Source organism: Xyrauchen texanus, chromosome 41 (assembly GCF_025860055.1).
Source record: "Xyrauchen texanus isolate HMW12.3.18 chromosome 41, RBS_HiC_50CHRs, whole genome shotgun sequence".
In the NCBI taxonomy this organism is placed as follows: Eukaryota; Metazoa; Chordata; class Actinopteri; order Cypriniformes; family Catostomidae; genus Xyrauchen; species Xyrauchen texanus.
The window spans coordinates 4,427,383-4,450,058 of NC_068316.1; the positions used below are offsets into that span (position 1 = coordinate 4,427,383).

At 36.6% G+C, this 22,676-nt stretch overlaps 2 protein-coding genes across 2 annotated transcripts; one reads left to right on the top strand and one right to left on the bottom strand.

Moving 5' to 3' along the window:
* Positions 1-6,376: 6,376 nt before the first annotated feature.
* On the bottom strand, positions 6,377-16,852 carry gnptg (N-acetylglucosamine-1-phosphate transferase subunit gamma). The gene is made up of 10 exons (XM_052114013.1): positions 16,485-16,852; positions 15,880-15,934; positions 15,659-15,781; positions 14,890-14,973; positions 12,492-12,585; positions 12,179-12,293; positions 11,940-12,022; positions 11,739-11,858; positions 11,559-11,640; positions 6,377-6,865 (listed from the first exon to the last, which is right to left on the bottom strand). Exons 1-10 carry the CDS (start codon positions 16,531-16,533, stop codon positions 6,774-6,776), a joined length of 897 nt encoding a protein of 298 aa, XP_051969973.1. The 5' UTR covers positions 16,534-16,852; the 3' UTR covers positions 6,377-6,773.
* A 228-nt stretch (positions 16,853-17,080) lies between these two features.
* tsr3 (TSR3 ribosome maturation factor) lies at positions 17,081-21,636 on the top strand. The gene is made up of 6 exons (XM_052114065.1): positions 17,081-17,435; positions 17,645-17,852; positions 19,689-19,882; positions 20,005-20,172; positions 20,274-20,328; positions 20,462-21,636. The coding sequence occupies exons 1-6, from the start codon at positions 17,315-17,317 to the stop codon at positions 20,571-20,573; spliced, it is 858 nt and encodes a 285-aa protein (XP_051970025.1). The 5' UTR covers positions 17,081-17,314; the 3' UTR covers positions 20,574-21,636.
* Positions 21,637-22,676: the final 1,040 nt, after the last annotated feature.

Here is a 22,676-nt window from a genome sequence, read left to right on the forward strand (position 1 = left end):
ACTGTGAGATGATGCTGTTGTGTGTATGTTCAGTCATCGGCGATGTGCAGTGAGTGAGTGTTTATGTGTGTGTGTGTGTGTGTGTGGGGGGTTGGCATGCGTACGTATCTATGCGTGAATGACCTACTTCGTTGCATTTTTCCGCTTCTGGATGTTGGGAGAACGGCGGTGGTCCTCGTCACGTCCCGTCTGTGTCTCTCAGCATCCAGGGTTCGTTTGGGGATGTCAGATGCGCCCATCCAATGGCCATTCTCTCATTTCTGTGCTCATGTGATCACAAAGACCCTCCAGAGCCAGGAGCAACCCATAGTTTAGGCAGGTGCGGGATTGGATGGGTTCAGAGAAGGACGATGGGTGAGTGTGCGCGCGCATGGTGCGAACAGGAGTTTGTATCGGGTGTTTTTACGCGCACCAGATTTAAAATTGTATCCTAAAATTCTTTGCATTGTGACATCATAATTAACGGCTGAGCGGCTTTGTTGCAGCATTTCATTTACGGGTCGCTGACAAATAAGGTTGTCCGAGGTGATAAAAATGAGGAATATCATTGTGGGCTAATACTCGTTTCCACGTTGGTGTCATAAAAAAATTATAAAATAAATAATAATAAAAAATAAATAAATAATAATAATAATAATAAAAGCCACTAATATCAAAAAGTTGTATTATACTCCACTTGACCTGAACAAAATGTGCCTTGTGTTTTATTAAAAATGTCAAAATAGTATTATTATTAATAGGCTATTATTATTGTTATTTTTTAATAATATCACACACAGTTATGAGAGTCTAAAGGTGTTTTCACTTTTTTATGCTTTTTTGTTTGTTTGTTTTTCACACGGCAACAAAATGTCTACCATGTTTGTTACACCACCTGACTTTGATTTAATCAACAAATGTTTTTTCAAATATTAATAATATTTTAAAACAAAATTGTTTCACTGCTTACTTAAAAAAAGACATAAACAATTTGCACGTTAACATGATTTAAGTGTGATAAAATTAATTAATATCCAATTTTACAACTTGTAATACCAACAAACCCTAAAATGACTGTAAAAAAAATTTAGATTTAAAGAACTTTACAGCTCAAATAATATATGAGTTTTTACAGAATAATTAATGTACAGAATAATTAATGTGCTTTTATAAAATTATAAGATTTATATTTCTGCCTTTAAATCCTCCCCAAAAATTGGCCCCATTCACTTCCATTGTGAGTGCCTCTCTGTAACCTTATTATTATTATTATTATTATTATTATATAAGAAACGAGTCAAAAGTATTGTTTTGTTGAAATCAGCATTATGCCACAAATGCTGTTGATTGAGCTTAAGTTGTATTGAACCCGGAATATTCCTTTAAGCCCCAGAGAATATATCAAAATGGCTTTGAACTTGGAAATTGACAAGTTAATTGTTTTGTGTGAATTGCATTTTGAAGTATTTTTGAATAACTAGCCAGACCAATAAAGCACTTGAACACTATTCTGCTCTCATTCAATAATCTCACTCATCCTTTCTATTACGCCTCTATCTCTCCTTTCTTTTCATGCTTTCTCTGATTGTACTTGCACACATTTTGTCCTAGTTTAACTTGCTGTCTCCTCACTTTATCCAGGTCGGTGTATTTTTGCCCTGGTAAAACTCTCTGTCTGCAAAACTAGCTTGGATATAAAATCTGGCTGCAAATGTCTGATCAGTATGGCACAAATACTGCACAATAATAGTAATTCATTCATTGATTGATTAAAACATGACATAACAAAGTTAGAAATAAGATACTGTACAATAATAGTTGCATTAATCTTATTAAAAATACAATTCTGTGACAATACATGTGTATGCATACTGAAAAACAATGCCTTGAATTTACATGTTTTGATTCTGTTCCACATGAATCAATCGAGGTACATCAACATATTTTTCCCTCTTGGGTAATCTCATTAATTCTTTGTCTTTTTTACATAATTTCAACATGATGAGTGGAATAAAGTTAATTTACAAGACCCAATTAAGTATCCTCAAGGTGATTTTATATGTGTCCCTAACAATTTTTTACTAATATTTCTGTTTCAAAAGGCTGATTTTTGTTTGCTATGCTAGTCCGCTAACTACTTGTTAGCAATAGAATAGATTAACATGCTAAATGCTAAGTAGTTTTTGCTATTTGAGTAAAACAACATCCTCTGCTCAAATCCCCTTGCCCTTGTACTTGATTGGTTCACATTCACCCTTCATAATGTAATCTAGTAGAGTGCACATTTTTGGGAATTACATTAATCAAAAGCAAAGAAAACTATTTTATAAGACAAACACCATTTTGTTGTGTAGATCACAAATAATATGATTTAGTCAATCGGACAACCTGCTGGGTTTTTTTTCCAGCTTTTTCAGTGGGCCAGGCTAGTGATAGTAAGATGTTGGTTTGTTAATCCAAACATTGCAATCGTCAATTATGACACTGACACCTTTGATCCATCACTGATGTTCTGAAATGAACATAAGACAACCTTGAACTTTAATCTTGTTATAAATACTGGATTCTCAGATTTCATGGTAAATGCCGTTGTCATGTTTGCTGTTTAGATTTAATTAGACGAAAAGCTTGATTACCCACCTGAGGTTTGAGTGACAGGCCCTGAAGTTCACCAAATACATCTGTCATGGCTGCCAGGTCCTTCACAAACACAGTACTGACCTTTCTGTGTTCTTCAAGAGTTTGTCATCTTCTGACATTTACCTCATTTTCTGAGTCAAAGCAGGGAAATTGATTTAAACATCTTGCGCAGTATTAAACAACTGCGAATATCAGCATGCATGATTGGAACGGCATGAGGGTGAGTAAATAATGACAGCCTTTTAAGTTTTTAGTAAACCAGGGAGGTCAAGTGTGAGTCATCTGCAGTTCTTAAGTGACTGTTGATCTAATGCATATGACTCTGATATAAATAGCAGAAACTGGTTGCACTGTGTGACTGATTATAGTGCGTCATTGTGAGGCGGGATGTCCTGCAGGCAGGAGTTCTCTCTTGAGTTTTGAAATAAGGTCACACTCTCTCTCCCAGTGATCACAAATGCTCTACAGCATGTGTAGTTTTGCACATCAGGTGGGACTTAAAATAGTAGTCATGCAGGTTGGCTTTCAATAGACTCTTCTTAAGAGCTTTTGGTCTTGGGCCATTAAGCAACCACCTGCTAATGCCATAGGAACCACTTAGTACACCTTAGTACATAGCAACGCCCTGGCAACCACCCATAACACCCTAGCACCTCTGCAGTGAGATTTGCATAGGCTAAGACCACTCATATTTTCAGAAAACTAAAAAATACATTTGCTCTCAGGTGGGCAATGCATGTCTCTATGTAATTGGATTTTCTTTCTCATGGTTTGGTTATTTTCAGCAGATCCCCCTCAAGATCTTCTCCTCCGCTCGTTGTGGCTTCTAACGAGCTGTTTTGGGATCTCGGCAGACAGAACATCCCAAGTTATTACCTCTTGTTTACAGCATAGGTGAATACTGCAGCCTTCAATGCTTCAAATTGCTTGAGGGTCTCGTCTATCTGCGCTAGTATTTCTGCTAGATGTTTCTGTGCTGAATGTAGCTTGTTTGTTCTGCTGTCTAGTTTTAGTCAAGGGGGAATGAGAGACTATTGGGAGGGTATTCTGTTGTTTTAATGGTATTTTGGCCAAGATACTTGATTTGTTTACACAAAGAAGACAGGGGGAACTCAAAATGAATTATAAAGTTTAGGATGCTGCCATCTAGTGGTTCATAAGGACAATTACAAATCGATTCTCTGGATCCTATCGTTCGGTTCGTACCGTTCGAATCATTTTGCGAATCGGTTCGTTCTGTCTGTTCAAGAAAATAGTAAACCGATTCCTCAACGTGGCATTTTTCGCAGAATTTCTGTTGTAAAACAAAATATATGAATATTAACATATTTAGATTATATGATACTGCTGTTTATCATTGTTTTATATTAGACTATTGGTTATAAATATAGCATAAAACGTTGTGTTAAAAAATGGTTCTGACAGGTCACAACTCAGGTCAGCAAATTTAAGTCTAAACGTTATCCTGCGAAATTAATATTGGACGATATATACAGCTCTGGAAAAAATTAGGAGACCACTGCAAAATTATCAGTTTATCTGATCATTTAGAGCATTTATTTAAAGAAAATGTAAACTGGTCAAAATAACAAAACAGTGTTTTCAGACCTTGAATAATGCAAAGAAAGCACGTTCATATTCATTGTTAAACAACACAATATTAATGTTTTAACTTTAGGAGAGTTCAGAAATCAATATTTTGTGTACCTGATTTTCAATCACAGCTTTCATGCATCTTGGCATGATCTCTACCAGTCTTTCACATTGCTGTTGGGTGACTTTATGCCACTCCTGCTGCAAAAATTCAAGCAGCTCGGCTTAGTTTTTTGGCTTGTGGCCTCCATCTTCCTCTTGATCACATTCCAGAGGTTTTCAATGGGGTTCAGGTCTGGAGATTGGGCTGGCCATGACATGGTCTTAATCCGGTGGTCCTTCAATCACACCTTGATTGACCTGACTGTGTGGTATGAAGCATTGTCCTGCTGGAAAAACCAATCATCAGAGTTGGAGAACATTGTCAGAGCAGAAGAGATCAAGTTTTCTTCTAGGAGAACCTTGAATGTGACTTGATTCATGCGTCCTTCACAAAGACGATTCTCCCTGATTCTAGACTTGCTGAAGCACCCCCAGATCATCACCGATCCTCCACCTGGTCATGTAATAGTTAGACGGAGACCTGTTGAGGACTTCAAGCCACAGAGTCTCACACCCATTGTGAAATTTGATGGAGGATCGGTGATGATCTGGGGGTGCTTTGAACAATCTAATTTCTAAACAAAAGTGTGTTTACTTAAAACAATCAATTAAGTCAACTTTTATGCCATTTAAGTCTGAGCAACTTACATTTGTAAACAGTGAGCACATACTATCTGTCACATCAAGTCTGGTGGTGAAGGTAGAACATACAGGTTTTTGAGCATGCTCAGTTTGATCACTGACCCTCCAACACACCCCTCTTTGAAACGTTGTGCACCTCTGTGAAATGGAAGTTTAAACGTCACTATTCTAAGTCTATAAAGCCAGGCTCTCCCACAGAAAATATGTGTATTTAAATCTTTCATTTCAACTCATATCTTTAATGATGTTAAAAGTCATGGAAAGGTCTTGAAAATTCATGGGTCAAAATCTGAGGGAACCTTGTAAGGCTGAGAACTATGAACTTCACGTTGTTGCATCTGCTACTGAGCATGCTCACTGGAGAAGCATTGTGGCTGAAGACATTACCCACAATCCCCTACTCTTGAATTTATTTATGTGTGTTTGGTCAAAGCGTGCCAACTTATGACTTACAAAAGTTGTAAATCATCTGATTTGAATTAATAGATGTTTTTGCTCTTATTATGTTTTGCTGTAAAAAGTTTTTAAAGTCACCATCAGTGTAATTTGTGTTCGTTTTGATGAAGTATCTTTATTTATGAAGTTTATGAAGAACTGTTAACCTATGTCACCATTTAAGTTCGACCAACTATTTGGTCTCTCGGTAGGGCTGATACATGATCTCATGTCAAAATATATATCTACTTAAAAAATATATATATATATATGTATTATATTGTTTCAAAAATGTTGAAAATGATGGACAGCTGTAAAATTCTAGTTTATTGAACTTTTTGAGTTCGCTGAACTTATTGTATTAAGTTCATAGAACTTGAGATCCAACAGGAATTGTAAAGTTGGTTAAACTAATTTGCCTAAAGTTGAGTAAACTCAAAAATGCTTTGCAGCTGTTTGCCTTACTTTTTTAAGTTTACTCAACTTTTATTTTTTTACAGTGCAGATAAACTGATAATTTTGCAGAGGTTCTTTAAATTTGTCCAGAGTTGTATATATATATACTGTATATTTTAAATATATGAAATGATATTTTGCATAAAGAAAATATTAAGATTTTTTGCATTTACATAATTTTTATGAAATTTGCACATTTTGCTCCCCAGTTTCATTGGTGAAACACGTCCTGATGTTTTCATTTTTACTAATCATGTTTTCAGTGATGATTCTCATTACATCTTTTTTTTTACCATCTTATAGTATAAAAGATGCTGTTGCTTATTTTGTTTTACATTGCGGTAATGAGAATATCATGATGACCATCGTTTTGGCATTGCGATGATTAGGATTGAAGGGTAAAATCTGCATGAAAATAATGTCAAAATGTAAAACATATTAATGGCCCTAAAACTAGGCCTTACTGAAAACGGTCAATGATGATTTTAAGACATTACAGCTCAATTTTCTGTAAAGCTGCTTTGAAACAATGTGTGTTGTGAAAATTGCTATAAAATAAAAATGACTTGACTTAATTGTTTATATGAAAAATAATTGTGGTTATGTAAAACACTGGGTACAAGCAAGGTGTTTCCAAGCACCTTAATATAGCACTGATCCCTGAGACTCTTGGTTTACTTGTACAGAAGCCATTTACATTTAGGAACAGACCGATGGCACAACATTTCAAGCAAATTGTCATGCCATAAAACCTTCTTTATTTTCTCAATAAAGTTGAGACTGAATCAAGCCAGCTTAAAAAACATTAAATGCCTTAATTCACAGTCATTTATTTTCATGATTGTTCAGAATAGTTTTGACTGTTGTAGATGTTGTCACATATTGTGATCCCTGGGAATAAGGTTTCTGGAATTCTGCAGGGCATCTTAGTTCAGATCAGTGATGAAGCCAGTGTCACCTCGGAGGGGCAGCTCTTGGAGGGGTGAGGGATTTGGATTTTCCTGAACCTGTGTCCTGTCTGAGAGAGGGAGAAACTTGTTATTCCTAGACTAAAGTTTTATTATAATAATATAGCTGGCAGAAATCCGATACAAGTAAAAACCCAACATGAACACATATTTAATATATTGGTTTTCCATATAGGTGGTTTGGGCGTCTGGTAAGGATGCCCCCTGGCTGCCTCCCTACGGAGGTGTTTCAGGCATGTCCAGCTGGGAGGCGGCCTCGGGGAAGACCAAAGACTAGGTGGAGAGATTACATCTCCACACTGGCCTGGGAACGCCTCGGGGTCCCCCAGTCAGAGCTGGTTAATGTGGCTCGGAATAGGGAAGTTTGGGGCCCCCTGCTGGAGCATCTGCCCCCGCGACCCGACTTCGGATAAGCGGTTGAAGATGGATGGATGGATGGATGGTTTTCCATATAATTGGCATATATCAGATTTTAGGTAAGTAAGATTCACAAGCTCTCAATTCGATTCTGACACGATTTTATTCTGATTTATGTGGGTATATTTCAGTTATAATGTCAATTAACAAGACCAAAACTATTTTGTCTAGTCATAAGCGCAGATTTTAGCTTGCTTTGTCAAGTTAATATAGTACAGCTGGAGCGCTGATTGCCCCCACTGCCACAAATTTGTAAAAACTTTAGGTGATACCAGGGGCATCTCAATGGGAATGGTTAGTGGATATTCAGTGCTTAGTCCAGACTAAGCTGTCCGCTTCTTCATTATTTTCTCATCTGACGGATTGTGAGGTGTGTGGTTGTTGATTGAATAAAGAAAATCCGCTGTAGCGCCCCTTGCGGCAACGCTGAGAGTATAGCGTGTCCTTGCATTAGGTTATGAATTGCGCTCTGACACATTTCACAATGCAACGACGCGTAAAATCGAGCTTGCGTAGCAAGATGCATCTGCATTCATGTACTTACAGCACGTAGATTATGTTTGAGCCTTTCGTTGGTCGTATTAAAGTGGAGGAGGTGCGATGCCACAAAATATAGAGGCCCAATACAGCAATTGAGTTTGGGGCAAGAGAATGATTATTCGCACCCCTAGATCATCACCGATCCTCCACCTGGTCATCTAATGGTTAGACGGAGACCTGGAGAGGCCTTCAAGACACTATACAAGGTTCTCCTGGAAGAAAACTTGCTCTCTTCTGCTCTGACAATATTCTCCAACTCTGATGATTGGTTTTTCCAGCAGGACAATGCTTCATACCACACAGTCAGGTCAATCAAGGTGTGATTGGAGGACCACCGGATTAAGACCATGTCATGGCCAGCCCAATCTACAGACCTGAACCCCATTGAAAACCTCTAGAATGTGATCAAGAGGAAGATGGAGGCCACAAGCCATCAAAAAAGCAGAGATGCTTGAGCTTTTGCGCCAGGAGTGTCATAAAGTCACCCAACAGCAATATGAAAGACTGGTAGAGATCAATGACAAGACGCATGAAAGCTGTGATTGAAAATCAGGTCCACAAAATATTGATTTCTGAACTCTTCCTAAAGTTAAAACATTAATATTGTGTTGTTCATAAATGAATATGAACGTGCTTTCTTTGCATTATTCGAGGTCTGAAAACGTGGCATCTTTTTTGTTATTTTGACCAGTTGTCATTTTCTGCAAATAAATGCTCTAAACATTTCTATTTGGAATTTGGGAGAAATGTTGTCAGTACTATATAAAATAAAACATTTGCAGTGGTCTCTTAATTTTTTCAGAGCTGTATGTCACGTTTCATATTATTAAACTGCAGATATAAATGGTCAAATTAAACATTTGTCTCAGGGTTCATACAGCTTTTTTCAAGCACTTTTAAAGCATTTTCAAGGTACCTTAATCAACTTTCTAAAGCACCTCAAAGCTTTAAATACAGTATTATTCAATTCTAAATGTTAATTTACAAAAATGCAATGATAAAAAAGTATCTTCTATGATTTTAATCATTGCCCAATCTATAAAAATTTAGGTTTCCAGAATTCCTTTAAACCCACAGAGAGCGAAGAGTGGAATCCTTAATATGATAACAACCAAAGTCTTGCATTAGCACACAGATACAGTCGGAAATACCAGATACAGTCAGATTTCCCCTATGAATTACCATAGGGGAAATCAAATCCTGGTTACTGTAGTTCCTTATTCAATCTCACGTGAAATATCATAGATTAGGCTATTTTTAAAGAAAGTTTGTGTGTTTGTGTGTGTGTGTCTATATATATATGTGTGTGTGCGTGTATATGTGTGTGTGGGCAGGTTTAAGTGGGTTACGAGGACATTTTGTAGGTTACAAACTGGTAATTACAAGTGTAGTATGCTATAAATATGGTTTATGAGGACATTATTCAAATGTGTGCCCATAATTCAAATCGCTTAAAAAATAAAAATTAAAAAAAAGATACTAAATTATGTTTTATTGAAAATGTAAAAATGCAGAACGTTTTTTCTGAGGGTTAGGTTTAGGGGATAGAATTGTACAATATAAAATCATTATGTCTATGGAGAGTCCTCATAATGATAGCTGCTCCAACGTGTGTGTGTGTGTGTGAGTTTGTGTACACTCACCTAAAGGATTATTAGGAACACCATACTAATACTGTGTTTGACCCACTTTTGCCTTCAGAACTGCCTTAATTCTACGTGGCATTGATTCAACAAGGTGCTGAAAGCATTCTTTAGAAATGTTGGCCCATATTGATAGGATAGCATCTTGCAGTTGATGGAGATTTGTGGGATGCACATCCAGGGCACGAAGCTCCCGTTCCACCACATCCCAAAGATGCTCTATTGGGTTGAGATCTGGTGACTGTGGGGGCCATTTTAGTACAGTGAACTCATTGTCATGTTCAAGAAACCAATTTGAAATGATTCAAGCTTTGTGACATGGTGCATTATCCTGCTGGAAGTAGCCATCAGAGGATGGGTACATGGTGGCCATAAAGGGATGGACATGGTCAGAAACAATGCTCAGGTAGGCCGTGGCATTTAAACGATGCCCAATTGGCACTAAGGGGCCTAAAGTGTGCCAAGAAAACATCCCCCACACCATTACATCACCACAACCAGCCTGCACAGTGGTAACAAGGCATAATGGATCCATGTTCTCATTCTGTTAAGCCAAATTCTGACTCGACCATCTGAATGTCTCAACAGAAATCGAGACTCATCAGACCAGGCAACATTTTTCCAGTCTTCAACTGTCCAATTTTGGTGAGCTCTTGCAAATTGTAGCCTCTTTTTCCTATTTGTAGTGGAGATGAGTGGTACCCGGTGGGGTCTTCTGCTGTTGTAGCCCATCCGCCTCAAGGTTGTGCATGTTGTGGCTTCACAAATGCTTTGCTGCATACCTCGGTTGTAACGAGTGGTTATTTCAGGCAATGTTGCTCTTCTATCAGCTTGAATCAGTCGGCCCATTCTCCTCTGACCTCTAGCATCAACAAGGCATTTACGCCCACAGGACTGCCGCATACTGGATGTTTTTCCCTTTTCACACCATTCTTTGTAAACCCTAGAAATGGTTGTGTGTGAAAATCCCAGTAACTGAGCAGATTGTGAAATACTCAGACCGGCCCGTCTGGCACCAACAACCATGCCACGCTCAAAATTGCTTAAATCACCTTTCTTTCCCATTCTGACATTCAGTTTGGAGTTCAGGAGATTGTCTTGACCAGGACCACACCCCTAAATGCATTGAAGTAACTGCCATGTGATTGGTTGATTAGATAATTGCATTAATGAGAAATTGAACAGGTGTTCCTAATAATCCTTTAGGTGAGTGTATATGTGTGTGTCTGTTTACTCCAAATAAAAGCAAATATTCAACAGCTGAAATCTGGTCCCCAGCTATTTAAATAAAGGCTAAAAGAAGACTCTTTTGAAAAATACAAGCTATTCAGTGACAAGAAATGAGATGCATGTGGAATCAGACCTCATCTGCAGCAGAAATAAATTTAGTGTGTTAGGATTGTGAGGGTGAGGAGCTCGGAGTAGAGCCTCTGCTCCTTTGCATCGAAAGGAGCCAGTTGAGGTGGTTTGGGCATCTGGTAAGGATGCCCCCTGGCTGCCTCCCTAGGGAGGTGTTTCAGGCATGTCCAGCTGGGAGGAGGCCTCGGGGAAGACCAAAGACTGGGTGGAGAGATTACATCTCCACAATGGCCTGGGAACGCCTCGGGGTCCTCCAGTCACTGGTTGATGTGGCTCGGGATAAGAAAGCTTGGGGCCCCCTGCTGGAGCTGCCGCATCCCGTGACCCGACTTCAGATAAGCGGTTGAAGATGGATGGATGGTGTTAGGATTGTTTTCCTCCACACCATATTATATCAGACCAGAAAATATCAGACTGATTTGAAGAATAGTATGTTATTATTCATATTTTGAATAATTTCAGCTGTTCTCACAGCTAAATTATGTAGGGGTAATAGTACAGCCAGGCTGGAGCACACATTCAAAAAGGCCTTAGAACATGTAACACTGCTTCTGCTGTTCATGGAAGAATAATATTCATCATAAATATACATTTGTGTTAATCGTATTAAAATTGTTAAATGTACCAACATATCAATACATAGCTGATGAATAAATTAAATCGCACTAAATGAACACTTTAAATTGACAGGCCTAATTATTAGAGTGTTTTGGTTATTTTGGCCCTTATGCGTGGCCACTATAAAAGAGTTATAGAGGGGGGAAGAGAATATACGCGTGCTCACCTGCTGTGGTGTCACAGGAGATGTTATGTTGTGTTAGGATTGACCGTAGACGTTCGATCTCAGCTTTCTGCTTATCAAAGTCCTGTACAAATAACCACACAAGCAAACAGTACAACTGATGAAGAGCTAAAGCCGAGCACACAGACCACAGCGCACATGTCTTGCAGGTGTTTATCAGACCTGTTTACACTGATCCAGACTCTGATGTGTGAGTGATGTGCTCTGCTCTGATTTCTGCTGTTGAGATTTTCTCATGAGACCAGCCTCTTCAAACAGCTCCTTCAGCAGCTTATTATAACCCTAAACACACACACAAACACATATTATTATTTGTTTAGATGCATTAGTGGGATTGTGCTTCGGTGCATCTGTGTGTGTCACCTGATCAGTGATGAGCTCTTCATATCGTGTTTGCTCAATCTCATCCCACTCCTTCTGCAGCTTTTCACTCAAAACTGGATACACTGCATACACACATATACACCAAGGCTTATTACTGAGCCTGTCCTCATATTGCCACCCAAATATAGAACTTGATTTTTATAGATTGTAAAGTGATCTTGAGTTTTTGGACAGGTGATATATGAACATTATTATTATTATTATGTCAGGTAACTCACCCAAGAGGGATTGCGAGTGGCAAACTAGTGGAGTCTCAAATGTAAGTGAGTAAACACACGTCTGTGGTTCTGAAACGCTCGATAGTTTACTGCTGCTTCCACAGACCAGGAGCACCTTAAATCCAACAAGACATAAAATCTAAACACCTACATCACATTTCAGACTAGGAAGAAGCCATCATTCCACTGCTGGAAAATGGAAACTCTACAACCATTAACATACAAACAGATGTTACATTCCCGATACTCATGTTATGGAAAACAAACAATCTACCAAAAATATAAATACAAACATGTTTGAATTAAACAGTACCTTGGTCTGTCTGTTCTTGTTCCCACATGAATCTCCCTCTCTCATCCACATGCCAGTGAATGTGTTATTCTGTATCTCCCATTCATGCCAAATACTACACATTCACACCACAATCAAAACAACACATTTGATTTGTTTGTTTTTTAATAATGCAGTCTTTTGATCTATTTACCTCTTAAATGCATCGGTTTACTGCATGTACATCTATCACAAATGGATCTACAAAATGCTCAGATAGTGTCAAATTTCAGACAATTAGAAAATAATAGAAAAGAATATGTTCTGAAATACACTGATGTTTCGTTTTTCATATATCAAAGTGATGATGCAACAAATATCGAACAAAGACTGGCTGTCAAACACACACTGAGCTACAAATAACATCCAGTTGAAGTCAGATGTTTACATACACTTGGGTTGAAGTCATTAAAACTAATTTTTAACCACGCTACAGATTTAATATAAGCAAACTACAGTTTTGGCAAGTCGTTTAGGACATCTACTTTCTGCATAACACATTTAAAGACAGATTGTTTCACTTTTAATTGACTTTAATCACAATTCCTGTGGGTCAGAAGTTTACATACACTAAGATAACTGTGCCTTTAAGCAGCTTGGAAAATTCCAGAGGATGATGTCAAGCCTTTAGACAATTAGCTTCTGATAGGAGGTGTACTGAATTGTAGGTGTACCTGTGGATGTATTTTAAGGCGTACCTTCAAACTCAGTGCCTCTTTGCTGAACATCATGGAAAAATCTAAAGAAATCAGCCAAGACCTCAGAAAAAAGAAAATGGTGGACCTCCACAAGTCTGGTTCATCCTTGAGAGCAATTTCAAAATGCCTGATAATACCACGTTCATCTGTACAAACAATAGTACGCAAGTATAAACACCATGGGTCCACGCAGCCATCATACCGCTCAGGAAGGAGACTCATTCAGCCTCCTAGAGATGAACGTAGTTTGATGTGAAAAGTACAAATCAATCCCAGAACAACAACAAAGGACCTTGTGAAGATGCTGGAGGAAACAGGTAGACGAGTATCTATATCCACAGTAAAACATGTCCTATATCGACATAAAAGACTGCACAACAATGAAGAAGCCGCTGCTCCAAAAAAAGACAGACTACACTTTGCAAGTGCACATAGGGACAAAGGTCTTACTTTTTGGAGAAATGTCCTCTGGTCTGATGGAACAAAAATGGAACAGTTTGGCCATAATGACCATCATTATGTTTGGAGGAAAAATGGTGAGGCTTGCAAGCCGAAGAACAGCATCCCAACCGTGAAACATGTGGGTGGCAGCATCATGTTGTGGGGGTGCTTTGATGTAGGAGGGACTGGTGCACTTCACAAAATAGATGGCATCATGAGGAAGGAAAATTATGTGGATATATTGAAGCAACATCTCAAGAAATCAGCCAGGAAGTTAAAGCTTGGTTGCAAATGGGTCTTCCAAATGGACAATGAGCTCAATCATACCTCCAGAGTTGTGGCAAATGGTTTAAGAACAACAAAGTCAAGGTATTGGAGTGGCCATCACAAAGCTCTGACCTCAATACAATAGAAATTTGTGGGCAAAACTGAAAGTGTGTGTGCGAGCAAGGAGGCCTACAAACCTGACTCAGTTACACCAGTTCTGTCTGGAGGAATGGGCCCAAATTCCAGCAACTTATTGTGAGAAGCTTGTGGAAGGATTCCCAAAACATTTGACCCAAGTTAAACAATGTAAAGGCAATTCTACCAAATACTAACAAAGTGTATGTAAACTTCTGACCCACTGGGAATGTGATGAAAGAAATAAAAGTACTATTATTCTGACATTTCACATTCCTAAAATAAAGTAGTGATCCAAACTGACCTAAAACAGGGAATGTTTTCAATGGAAGTGCAAAAAATAGTGACACTATTACATATCTTGGGTCTTTAACCCTATAAAGCCTGACATATGAAAGAATTGTCAGAAAATTATATTTTTTGACAATAAACAGTTTTTAGTACCATTAGACAAAATATAAAAAGAAATCGTAAAAACAACATTTTTGCATGTTTTTCCCCCCACAGCATTTAAATGTTTATTTTCTGACACATTAGTTAATTAAATCTCCTTTTCCTGCACTTTTGACTAAATTTGTTTCTATTAAAGCATGTCACATTAAAGCTATATTTTTCACAATTTAGCCTTTATTTTTTGGTACATTATTCAAAGAGAAATGTTTAGGAATACTAAAGAAAATAATAAATGGAAGAGGTACAGTGGGTGGAATAAAGTCCCGGGTCACTAAAAACCTGAGGTATGCATTAAAGGGTTAATCCAGAAAAAATAAAACACAAAAGGGAAAAGATAATTGGTTTTGTTATTTTTAGTAATGCATAAAAATTGCATAAACAATTACCCCAATATACCACTGTAGGCATTCCATCTGAAAGTCTGCTCGTGCTGGGTCACATTATGAAATGGACAGAACACGTATTTATATCTGAAAACAGACACAGAAAAAAGGTTTATTGAAACACACAAACAGTACATAGTATTACAGATAAAGAATGTTATTTATTTTATTTTAATATGTTCCTTAAGGTTCACTTAGAATATTAATATATGAAGAATGTGTTTTGTACAAAACAAAAAACAACAGTTGTATATTTGTAAACATGATAATTTTCGGACCCTCTGTCAATAACACTCAGTTTTGGTGACGCTTCTCCTTTAAGACTTATGATTGGCTCTCTTCTCTTGATTGACATGCTCTCTATTTGGCATCTCACAGCTCACCACTAGTGGGTGGGCTTCGGAAGTGATTAAAGGTAAATTAGGCGTTGATGTGTTGTTGTGGAGGCGGTCAGAGGCAAATGTCTACCAAAGTATAACATCACAATGTGGAGGAAGTAGAGAATAAGTCATTTTAGCAGCTTGGTTTCAACAAATGCTCTTTTTGCAATGAGGAGAAGTTTTGAGTTCTGAAACTTACAGAAAGTTTTTTGTAGTGAACTCTTGTTGAACTCTTATATGTCATATACATATTTTGACATTTTGATTCCTTATCTCATGACATCTGTAAGCAAACACAATCTTGTGTATATAGATTTACTCTTAGCTTATAAACAACCCATTTGACATTAGTTATTGAGGATGTACAGATGTGTTACAGATGTGTTACTGACGTGGCCTCGATGTAGTTGAAGCATTTCCCTGCCAGTCTGTACAGATGTGGTGGTCCAGACACTGGAGATGGGGTGATTTTTCCCTGCAGTCGATTACTTTGAGCAGCAAACTGATTATTCAACCTTAAAACAATAAGAAAGTAGTAGAAAGAGGACCATTTAGTATTTGCTGTACATACATCTAATCTCTGAAACTTTAGAGGGTTTGCTGGAGGTCTCACCCAAATGTATTTGGTTCCTCCACAATCTTCATCTTCCTTCCTGATGAGAGCACAACTGAAACATTTCAAGTAGATATTTACATTACTGCTTTCATATTAACTATATATCCTAAAGATAACACAAAATCTAAACGTAAAGCCTGAAAGAGATTTTTATTGTGCAAGAACAAAGAAATCACTTTCAGTTCGACATACAAATCTGCACTACACACTGTACACACATAATCTTTTCATTTAATAAAACGAGACTCAATTTGTTGTAGAGGTCGACCGACAGTGGATTTTGCCGATACCAATAACTAAGATGGTGGGAAAGGCCGATAACGATTATTCAGCCGATATTATTTTTTTATTGATTTGAATTGTCAAAATCTAAAAAAAAGAGTCTTAAATGAATAATATCCCAGATGCTACAATGGATTTTGCCGATATTGATAACTATCAGGAAAATGCCTGAAACACAATAGGGACTCTTATTTTGAAATGACGAAATGTTGAAAAAACTATCGGCAACTATCGCCATAGATTTTTGCAAAAATCAACTATCGGCACCGATTAATCGGTAAACCCAATATATTGGTATACCTCTAATCTATTGCACTTACCCAGAGCGGTCAGACATACCAGGCACCATTTCAAATATTCAGACTTCATAACTCTTCATGTAGAGGATTTTCTAAAAATAAAAACTACATTTCTCTTTATCTCTCCATCTGTTCATGCGACAACACAGGACACAAATATGACAGAAAGATCTCAGCTGATGGCGATTTTGTGTTTTGTGAAATGTAACGATTAACAAAACAAAAAGAGCAAAAATATCTAATTTTTTAGAAATATATACCGTTCGTTACATTAAGTAGAAATAAATGGATCATGTTCGCTGCATAAATGAATTACACAAAGCCGTAATATTCATAAAACATGAAAACATTTTCGAAATGCGGCGAAGACGGTAAACAAAATATGGATGTGTTCCATTTCCGGGGTTTATTTGTGCTAAAATAAAAGTCCTATTCCGTTGTCGTTAATTTTATTATTTGGTGTTTGTTTTAAACATCCCGCTCACAAAATGGGCCTGAAAATATACTTGTGATATAATCGTAGTATTGATGATCTTAATATCATTATTTCTATAGTATATATATAAAATAAATGCTTTCGGTCTTTTATTATCAGAAGCCATGTTGCATTACGTCACTATGTTTTGGCCTCACGTGTACTGGAGCGGCGTAGAACACTTTAATCTGAAAAGCAAAGAAACATTAAAATTGATGCCATGACCAGCCTAAAGTAGATTCACCATGAGTGTGTTTAAGTCGTTACGTGGTCAGATAGTTTAGATTACCAGCTTTACCCCCCCCCAAAAAAAGATTGTACTTGGTTCGATTTGAAGTTTTTAATACTTACAACGTGAAATAGGTGTTTTTCAGACATGGGACGGAAAAAACAGGGCAAAAGTGACCGACCGGTTCACAAGGGCAAAGACACAAGACACAGAATGAAGGGGAAATCGTTAGAAACTTTCACAGAGGAGATGCACGAGGCTCTGCAAGGTCTGTTATGGTTTGTCATGTTGCAAGTGTCATGTCACATCATAAAGAAGTCTATGTAATGTTGCTATCTGTTTGAAATATGTCGTCTTAGATGTATGTAATAGACTAAATTGCTCTGTCTAATTCTTTCAAATCACATATTATTATATTGACACACTCGAGGTAATATACTGTGGTGTGTGTGTGTGCGCGTGTGTGTGTGTTTCCAGCCAGTGAGCATGCAGATTCAGAGGCTTCAGGAGGTGTGAAGTTGCCCTGTCCATTGGCCATGTGGGATCTGGGTCACTGTGACCCTAAACGCTGTACAGGACGGAAGCTGGCGAGGAAGGGTTTTGTACGCTGCCTACGGCTCAACCAACGCTTCAATGGCCTGATACTCAGCCCAGTGGGCACCAAATATGTCACACCTGCAGACAGGTGAGCAACAGGAAGTATCTCCTCAAAATAATTTATTCGCACATTACCATATATTACCGATCATACATATCAATTTGTACATATCTCAGTCACAAGTAAGCCTGCATCGGTCTGATTTTTATAGAAATGTTCAATGTTGATTGGGGGGGGGGGTCACTGATGTGATTATATATATTTAAAAAACCTACAAATCCTTAAAACAAAGTTGCATTCACCAGAGAAGCAGCATATAAGATATTTAGACTTGCTTTTAGAGAATAGAGCTTGAATATTGTATTTGGTCTTTACTGCACTCGCAGAAGTATAACCAAGTGAATAAATACACTTATATACAAAATACACTTCTATTTAAGGTACATCCTCTTAAAGCAAGTCTAAATATCTTATATGCAGCTTCTCCAGTAAATTTATCTTATTTAGACGATGTTAAATGGAAAAACAAGACTAAAACACTTGATAACAATAATAGGATTTTTGCAGTGAATTTCTTTACTGAATTAAATTTAATAAAAAATATTTTTTTCATTGAATGTAATTTAGAGGTATTTTAAAAGATGATTTTGTCCTGTTTATTGTTAGTAAGCATGTTTAACACAACCTTTTAAGTCAGAGCACAATCTGAATAGTCAGTTAAGTGCTAATGATTAATTATTGCAATAATCGCTGAATAGTCGAATAATCGTTAGATTTGTCGATTATCGAAGTAATCGTTAGTTGCAGCCAGTGTTGGGTGTAGTGCATTACTAAGTAATTAATTACTGTAATAAAAGTAAGGGATTTCTCTTAATATTCAGTAATTGAATTACAGTTAATTCTGATGTAATTGTGTTAAATACTGTATAGACCATATTATAATGTTAAAATATATGTTTTCTAATTTAACGCTGAACCCTTAAATTCTTTGGCTAGTTCATGAATAATTTATTTGATTTTATATGATTTATTTGAAAGAATTAAAAGAACAGTTTCATGTCTATCCTTGTATTTTTCATCTGATTGAGGTTGATAAGGGTTTTAGAAGGTAATTAGCAATAAGTAATGCAATTACTATTCAGACAGAGTATTTAGTACAGTAATCTAATTACACTGTAGAAGATGTAATTAGTAGTTAGTAATTAATTACTTTTTTAGTGTAACTTAACCAACACTGGTTTTATCCCTATTTTAGCCCTATTCCAGGGTAATATAATACAAAAATAATGTTATTAATTTACACTAAATCATTTAAAATTTGCAGATATAAAAAAGTTAAATAAGGCAAAAATGCGTCATCACAGTCTGGGAAAAGGGCCCATATTTGGAACACTTTTGTCCACCAGATCAAAGTCAGATGGGGTAGCGAACATTTAGGTTGTCATTGTGAAAAAAATAGAACTGCTTTAAGTAAAAAAAAAAATTAAATCTGATATTTTGACATTTTTATGAAAAGGCTCATTTTGTTCAGGTCATATGATGTAGCCTTGAGAAAACGTCTTCATATCCTTGACTCAAAAATTAAAAAATAAATAAAATATGTTTGAAAACCTTTTTGAAATGAATGATTAAGTTGTGTACACTCTCATGTATTCAAGGTGCATTTTTATAGCCATTCAATTTTATTTATTTATTTTTTTGTAGAAAATGCTTTAAATGTTTTCCAAAAATGTATAAAACCTACATGGTCACAGAAAGATTACCTTTCTACAAACTTGCCATTTGTGTTTTAAACTAGATATTTTCCCCCTAATTTTTATCACCTCGGACCACCTTATTTGTTAATGTGTCTTTCAAAATGATTTTAGAAAATGAGAAATCACAAATACTGTCACGAATGTTAACATTTAATATTATTTTCAGGGAGATTGTGGCACATAGTGGGTTAGCCGTGATTGACTGTTCGTGGGCACGACTTGAAGACACGCCATTCAGCAAGATGATTGGCTCACATCCCAGGCTTTTACCGTTCTTGGTCGCAGCCAATCCTGTAAACTACGGCAAACCATGCAAGCTGTCCTGCGTTGAGGCATACGCCGCCACCTTCTGTATTGTGGGTAAGTAGCTTTCTGGAATGGACACCTTTCTCTTAATGTATGTTTCAAGGGCTTGGTGTGCCTGTATGTACAAAAGCAAGTACCCTGATGAGTTTATGTGAATTTATGTGATCGCACATCAGGATTTCGTGACCTCGCTGTGCTCCTGCTGAGGAAGTTTAAGTGGGGTTTGGGATTTTTAGAGCTCAATAAGACACTTCTAGAGCGTTACGCTTCCAGTCAATCAGAAGAGGAACTGCTGGCTGTGGAGAAAGAGTTCCTGACATCCGCCCCTCAAGAAGAGGATATAGGTATGTTGCAAACAGCTGGTGAAATGACTTGAAAAGTAAAAAGTCAATAGTAAGTTTTATGTAACTTTGGTGTGTTCATGTTTGGTTATTTATTTTTTCAGATCCTTTCGATGTGGACTCCGGCCGAGACTTTGTGAACCTCAACAGACCAGTCCAGTTAGAACAATTTTTGTTTCATTCCTGTAGAATATACCATTTTCTGTAAAAACTTATCACCTGAGAAGGTAAACTGGTGTTCGTTTTTGGGTGAACTATTTATTTAAAGTAACCTGTATGTGTGTACACTCAGGGCTGAGGATGACAGTGACGAGACATCAGAGGATGAAGAAGATCAAGTGGAGGAAAAACAGAAGAGTAATGAGGAAGATGATGATGATGATGATAATAAACAGGAAGCTTAACTTATGTAATCGAATGAAACATTTGAGGAAAGACTTGGGAAAGAAAGACTATCATTGACTGATTTAGCAGGCGGTTAGACATTGCAAACGTAACAAGCAAACTTCTGTATTTATGCAAATGTTCAGATATGGAGTCCACTAGGCCTGAAGAATTAGAGGCTGCCGGCTGCTACTTTCCCTTAAAATGTAATACATAAAATGTAAAATATGTTTTATTCAAAATGTATAAATGGATGTTTAGGTTGTAGTCAAAAAATCCAGAAGACTATTTGCATTTTAGAGCTATGGGTTCTCTCGAAAATTTCCAATGGGTTTTTATAAGTGCAATTTTAGATTTACGAGTAAATTAAAGCCTGTAGTTAAAATTATTGGAAACATTTACATTTTGTTCTAGAACATAAATTACACACAGTAATAATTAAAACGTTAATTTTGAAGCTACTGTGTTTTTTTAAAAAACGCATGTTGCGATCACAATTCTAATTAAGAACTACAACTACCGTCAGCGTGTGAGCGATGTGCTTTACGAAATGGCCGACTGTTGTAGTCCTTAATTAACAAAGCGCAATTTTAAAAGACACAGCAGCTTAAATATCCACGATTGAGGTATGACTGTGCGAAGTTTTTGTTCTCACAAAACCTGAAAGTCTCTACAAGTAATTTTCATAATAGATTAAATTTTATTCGTAACAACTAAACCCATAGGAAATTCCACATGGAATCCATAACGAATTAGCCTTCCGGGTTTGACTACAAATTGACGTCATGGCTGTACAACTCTATAAGGAAGTTCTCATACTGTTATTACATTTTTCATAGCAAAAATAAATATATGACGTTGACTTGTTCGTACACAGGATGAAATGAATAAATATTGAAATGGTGTTTGTAACGTGTTGCAGTTGAGAATATTTTGCAAGGTGTTGTGTTAGTTGTTTGTGTATTAGCCTTTTCAAAGAAGTTGAAAGATGCCTTTAAGTTTCACTTAAATCCAGTGTTAGCTAGTGAACACCTAATTGATTGTCTTCAACAAGAAAAATAACTTCTGTAATAATAAGCAATGTTCCGTGTTCAATACAAGTTAAGCTCAATCTACAACATTTGTGGCATACTATTGATTTACCACAAAAAATAATTTCGACTCGTCCCTCATTTTCTTTAAAAAAAAAAAAAGAAGCGAACATGGATAACCCAGTGAGGCACTTACAATTGAAGTAAGGGGGCCAATCTGTTAATGTTAAAATATTCACTGTTTCAGAAGTATAGCCACAGGACGTAAACAATATGCAGATAACATGATTTTAGTGTGATACAATCGCTTACTAACCTTTTCTTTGTAAAGTTATATCCAATTTTACAACTTTGTTGCTGTGCTAATGAAACAAGGTAAACTCTACGCTAATGAAACAAGGTAAACTCTACGCTAATGAAACAAGGTAAGCTCAAATAATACACAGGGTTAATGTAAGTGTTTTTATAAAATTATAAGCTTCACATGAGCCTTTAAACTCTCCCAAAATTGGCCCCATTCACTTCCATTGTAAGTGTCTCAATTTAACCATAAATATTTTTTTTTTCACATATTTAAAGAAAAGGAGGTACGAGTCTTTTTTTTTGTTTGTTTGTTTGTTTGTTTTTTGTGGTCATCTGTCTATCTATCTATCTATCAGTCATCTATCAGTCATATATCTATCTATCTAGCAATCATCCATCTATTTATCTATCAATTATATATCCACCATCTATCTATCTATCTATCTATCTATCTATCTATCTATCTATCTATCTATCTATCTATCTATCTATCTATCTATCTAGCAATCATCCATCTATTTATCTATCAATTATATATCCACCATCTATCTATCTATCTATCTATCTATCTATCTATCTATCTATCTATCTATCTATCTATCTATCTATCTATCTATCTAGCAATCATCCATCTATTTATCTATCAATTATATATCCACCATCTGTCTATCTATCTATCTATCTATCTATCTATCTATCTATCTATCTATCTATCTATCTATCTATCTATGACCAGTATTCTATACTGATTGCATACTCATACTCCAAATTGAGCTTTTTTGAAAACAC

Coding starts and splice junctions, on each gene's coding strand:
- tsr3 (XM_052114065.1), top strand. CDS start 17,315: ATGGGACGGAAAAAACAGGGCAAAAGTGACCGACCGGTTCACAAGGGC. Junction 17,853..19,688: donor TATGTCACACCTGCAGACAG/GTGAGCAACAGG, acceptor TATTATTTTCAG/GGAGATTGTGGCACATAGTG. Junction 19,883..20,004: donor CGCCACCTTCTGTATTGTGG/GTAAGTAGCTTT, acceptor ATCGCACATCAG/GATTTCGTGACCTCGCTGTG.
- gnptg (XM_052114013.1), bottom strand. CDS start 16,533: ATGAAGTCTGAATATTTGAAATGGTGCCTGGTATGTCTGACCGCTCTG. Junction 15,782..15,879: donor GAGGAACCAAATACATTTGG/GTGAGACCTCCA, acceptor TATTGTTTTAAG/GTTGAATAATCAGTTTGCTG. Junction 11,859..11,939: donor AAGAGCTCATCACTGATCAG/GTGACACACACA, acceptor GTGTGTGTTTAG/GGTTATAATAAGCTGCTGAA.